The 5,519-nt window shown below is 31.3% G+C and overlaps 1 protein-coding gene across 2 annotated transcripts; it reads left to right on the top strand.

Moving 5' to 3' along the window:
- Positions 1–422: 422 nt before the first annotated feature.
- LOC128991078 (chymotrypsin-1-like) lies at positions 423–4,535 on the top strand. 2 transcript variants are annotated; one of them, XM_054413805.1, is made up of 7 exons: positions 423–561; positions 715–745; positions 1,549–1,720; positions 2,633–2,844; positions 3,519–3,727; positions 3,984–4,041; positions 4,395–4,535. In XM_054413805.1, exons 1-7 carry the CDS (start codon positions 487–489, stop codon positions 4,523–4,525), a joined length of 888 nt encoding a protein of 295 aa, XP_054269780.1. In that variant the 5' UTR covers positions 423–486; the 3' UTR covers positions 4,526–4,535. The 2 variants fall into 2 exon arrangements, with proteins under 2 accessions (XP_054269780.1, XP_054269781.1); XM_054413806.1 differs by lacking the exon at positions 423–561 and having other exon boundaries at positions 713–745; positions 1,535–1,720.
- Positions 4,536–5,519: the final 984 nt, after the last annotated feature.

Genomic DNA, 5,519 nt, shown 5'->3' with positions numbered 1-5,519 from the left:
GACCACTAGTAGTAAAAAGTTTTCCTAAAAACATAAGCTTCAATATCCATTTGTTGTTAAAAACGCAATTTTAGCAAATAAACTAAAGGGCTTTATTAACGAAGTATGATTGTGATATACGAGTAGAACAAAGCGACTATTAATCATAGAAAAGCAAAAACCTACAATTTAGAGTAACAGGAAACACTATTGAATCGTAAAATATCATCATGATTATTTTATTACGTATGTCTGACATATTTTGTAGGTTTACAAATAATCTTTTATAGGACACAGATATATCTACACGCTTATCGTATGAATGAATTAAAACAATCGAGGGCGAAACAGATTATCTTCATAACAAATTTAATGATGCAATTTACCGTGCGTTTTAATCATTAAGCTTGATGTACTTTTTTTGTGATAACGTCTTTATGCTTCCCTATTGAGATATAGGTTCCAATTGAATATTTGTAGATCTGTGGCTAGAAGATTTTTACGGTGATGTTGTTAAGGAAATTAATAAACAGTTTACTTTCATGGTTTGCTATAAATAGCACCCACCTCATAAAACTTTCGGTAATTTATTATTGTGAATTCTGCATGTAAACGTAAAATTTATTTATTAGCTAGTTAGTGATACTACGTTTAGTTGTTGTATGTTTGTTACGTTGTAGTATGGTTTAAAACTCAAGTTGTATGACTAAATGTGCATATATGTTTTCACAACAGCTTGGCTACAAAGAGGGCCTTTCTAACTGCAGTAAGTCGTGTATGATACGTTACTTAGATTACTTATTTAATAGTTGTCAGGATGAAAAAATAGTAGCAATAAGAAGAGTTATTGAAGGGATATTTATAAATAAAAATTCCAAACAGTTGTGTATAAAAAACTATGAATATTGTTTTTAATTTTTGGAATTGATCTGTAAATGAAAAACGCATATCTTGGTTATATTGCTTTGGCGAATTTTAAACAAAAATATATACATGTGTGAAGATTTTGACCACAATTTAAAAATAAAATATAAATTACCTGGAGAGCATACAGCAGAGTAATTGCAATTTAAAAAGATAAAATAAAACATAGGTTAGCTATGTTAGATATAAGTAAACTGATTATTAATAGGTTAACAAGAATTTCTTAAGGTTTTGCGTTTTTTTCTATCTTATTCGAGAAATATAAAGAAAGAAAGCTATAAGAAACCTCCATGTTTTAGTTAATCATGTTAAGATTTATAATCCCTTAACTGTTTTAACCATACTCTAGATTATGTCATATGTACTATAAGTATTAATAAAGTATAGTTCCAATAAGATGGCTTTAATGATATACCAATGCATCTTGGTGCTTCCACCATGTTACAAGTCATTCAACAAAACAAAATTTAACAAGACAATAAATAATTTACTTATTGTCAAGGATTTTTTACCTATTTGAAGATGTTACACAACTTAATCTTAAATTTAATGTTGACAATGCACCTGTCCTAAATATTATGACATGTATAAAATGTTTTGTGCAAAAAATTTTTATGTCTATGTCTTGCAGTGTTGTGTTTTCAGCTTGCGGACTAGAGGATGAGTTAGCTGCGCGTATAAAAGGTGGCTCCATACTCCGGCCCATGGGGCATCCGTCGCTGGCTCTGATAACATACGTGGATGTCTTCTCTTGTGGTGGGACTGTCGTGGGACCCAACCATGTGCTGACTGCCGCTCACTGCCTACAGGGGGTCTAGTAATGGGTTTGAATTCACATAGTAATAGTCAAATGTTATAACACATAAGATTACAAATGGTTAATATTTGACTAGCATTGTATTGAAAATGGGTTAAAGTAGAATCCTTAAAGAGCTAGGTTAAATTTTCAGTTGAAACCTAAGTATTTTCTCCTGCAAATTTTTAATAGTCCATAATTTATGAATTGAATTAAGAATTGGCCTTAAAACTAATGACAGGAAACTGTAACTACTACTTTAGTTTTAATATTGTATTAGTAGTTTTGAATCAAATTGTTTGTTCCGGTTCTAAAGCAATGTAATGTTTTTAGAATCGTGTTCTATATTTTATAGTTGCTTACAAACGCCTATTTTGCACTGTTGTAAATATAAGCTAAAATTTCAAAGTCACATGCAAGAAATAAAGTCTGGAATAAAGCACTATAACTTTTGAAATAATCTATAGGTTTCAAGAACTTATTGTAATAAACTTATGTTTTTAAGTTACCAAATTTTCATTATTTGCTACTGAAGAACAACATCGGAACAAAATAGAATCTAAAATAATTATTTTTTTATAAATATAACTTAACTAGAAATAATCATCTTGTAGGAAAAAATGTTAAGATGCTTAAGGGTATTTTCATTGTTTTCTTATTTCCGACAACTTTAATTCAGAATCTATAACTTAAAAATATTTAAACAGAATAAACAAAAAAAAATATTTATTTGTTTTGTAATTTATTTTACAAAGCATGATATACAGTACAGTTCAGAATAAATTATTTGAGGTAAATTATTGATAAAACTATTATTATTTACAATTTCAAGACTAATCCTTACAAAGTATTATATAATTAACTCAAAATAACCAAATCTTATAGATCATGTATTAGTTCATTGTTCTAAATCTAATGATACTTGACTTCCAGTGAACTAAACTTACTAAAGGTTTTGCTCGGGGTTCATGATCGCATGAATACTGACGATCATGTGAAAGAATACGATGTCAAAGAAGTGATAACACACGAAAGTTTTCAAATTTTGAAGGAAAACATACTCTTCAACGACATTGCTTTGTTAAAGGTTGACAAAATTGAGTTTAACAAGTTCATCAAACCAATTTGTTTACCTTTTAACATAGGTAAGTGTATTGCATGGTTCAATTTTATTTTAGACTAGTTACAAAATCTCATCAAGTTTTATTTGGTTTTCTAGTCACTGAGCTACTAGCATGATGTAAAACTAGATAACGTACATGTTTTTTATGTAAGACATTATCGTCAGCAGGTAATGTAAATTGATTCAACAGTAAGTGCCATCAGATAGCTTTTACACAAAAGACACCTCCATTTACGTTTACAGATGATATGATCCATACAAAAATTTGACGGTTAAAACAGTCATTGATTTGACTATCCTCTCCTTTGGAAAACGAGCTGGTAAAATTTCAAGTTATTCTATAACAAATGTTTTTTTTTTGTTTTAGTTCCGAAATAAACAGTAAATAACGTGACGAACTCTACATGTTGTGAATTTGGACAAACTTCATTTCCTAATTATAAAAATAGTAATAAATAAGATAAATTATAAAAATACAGTTCATTTCAAATAGTATGCATCTACAAATTATATTTTTGAAACCGCGAAGGGTGAGGTCAATGAACCAGTGATGATGTTGGTATCTGTGATGACCACAACTAGTGACTGAATCTTCTAGTCGTCAAAATGATGACCATAAGTGATTCCATTAATGTTTCCATGTCCAATTTTAGTTAATATCTACATGTTAAACTATCTACTACACCTGGTTTCCAGATGTATCCCATTACAAGGCGGCTGCAGTGGCAGGGTGGGGACAGACTGAGTATAGAGGCAATCCCTCACGAATGCCTAGAGTTACAGTGTTGTCACTACTGACATCCACACAGTGTGACAAGTCTGGCCTTGGCCCAACTCTGAGTGACGTCACTGATATGCACAGTGTGGCCTTGTGTGCCTACAAGCTGGGCTCGGATGCCTGCCAGGCTAGTAAATACAATAAATAAGAACCGTCAATTAGTCCTAACGGAACTTTATAAAAAAAATTTAATTGTTAAGCCATGCTTTCTAACTGAAGGAAGTAAATGTCTTTAATAAACTAGAAAGAAACATAAATGACATAAATGTTTTACACTACAATAATTAGCTTTCAGGAGTAAGTATGGCCTATAAAATTATCGAAGGTTTTACAATTCTTCTGACTGTACTTACACCAACATGATGTAATATTTGTATGTACAGGGAGACAGCGGGGGACCCCTGTACGTAAAGAAGGATGATGAAATAACAATCCAAATAGGTAGGCATACTCTGTTGTACCATTAAAAATACAATATTATAAAGTTATTTTAGTACTATTGAACTAAAAAGTTTATATTTAAATAACCAAATTATGTGTAAATGCAATGAAATGCTTTTTAGAGTTACTTATCAAATTTGGTGGTCCATAAATGTTTGCTTGGACAAGAAAATTTATGGTAACTAGTAATACTTATTTTATTTAATATTGTCTTGATACATGTTTATGAGCCCTTGAAATACGGTTTGCTAAATTATTCTCTCACGAAGTCTGACTTGCAACTCACTAAAACAACCTTAGTTATGACAGGTTTTTTCATATAGCATAACCCATTATCATGTATTTCCACACAGGCATTGTGTCTTTTGGAGTAAAGTGCGGCAGTCCTGGCAAGCCAGGTCTCTACACTAGGTTGACTCACTATTTACACTGGCTAGACGTCAAACTAGACGGAGGATACTGCAGGATGTCTGATGGTTACTAACAAATCACTACTATGCATTCCACAAAGGGTTTTTATTCGTCCTTTAGTACCAATAGAACAAACATATATGTACCGGTACAAAGTATTACTCATGTTCAAAACAAAGGGGTCTAAAATCTTACTGTAAGTTTATTTCAGTCGAATGATCGTTGATATGTAACCCTTTAGGAACATGTAAAAAATCTATTTTACATGTGACTTAGTACAGCACTTGTTACGGGCAGCTATTACATAGTTAGTGACATAGTCTAATTTACAATGAGACCATTATGCATGGAGACAAACCGAGTGTTTACAAGATTGTAAAAACATGCCTTATTTTAATTTATGGATAAGCTATAAGACACGGAGTATTTAAAAATGAACACTCATTCTTAAGCACACTAAGAACCTGTGTGAAAATGTGTTAATAATAACCATGCAGCGAGAGAGGTGATCGTGGCAAGTAGTTGCAGGTAAATTTATCAGAAAATTCAGTACCTTAGATGACGTTTTGATGATTTAAAACAGGAGCCTTTCTTGAACATTAGGCTAAAACAAAACTGTTTTGGCTATGAAAACCGTATATTTAAACCTACACTATTACCAAATGCTTACATTACAGATTATGCACCTACATAATATAGCTCAAAAACGGTAATGCTTTCAAAAAGTAGTTTTCATACTTATAATATAGCTTATGTGAAAGGTTTGAATTTTCTAACGGATTTAGTTAAAAATATACCCGTTTCTAGACTTTTTCGTCCTCCTGTATAAACAGAACTTTGAAATAGTGGGAATTTCTATTGACAATAGTTCAATGCACAGTCAATATTTAGCTTTCTGTATTTACTTAGTAGGTAGCCGCCTGTGATGACTACTCGCTGCGTAAATGTACAACAAAATTTATCAATTATTTACTATACACTATCTATATAGATCATACACAAGCTAGCTGAACATTGGTCACCAAACAAACAAACACTTTGTCCCAAATACACGACTTGGTACTTAA

This window comes from Macrosteles quadrilineatus, unplaced genomic scaffold (genome assembly GCF_028750875.1).
Source record: "Macrosteles quadrilineatus isolate MER2022 unplaced genomic scaffold, UCM_ALF_1.0 Scaffold_3__2_contigs__length_128488019, whole genome shotgun sequence".
Lineage (NCBI taxonomy): Eukaryota > Metazoa > Arthropoda > Insecta > Hemiptera > Cicadellidae > Macrosteles > Macrosteles quadrilineatus.
The sequence above is the reverse complement of the archived record's forward strand: the minus strand, read 5'-3'. Positions and strand labels throughout refer to the sequence as shown.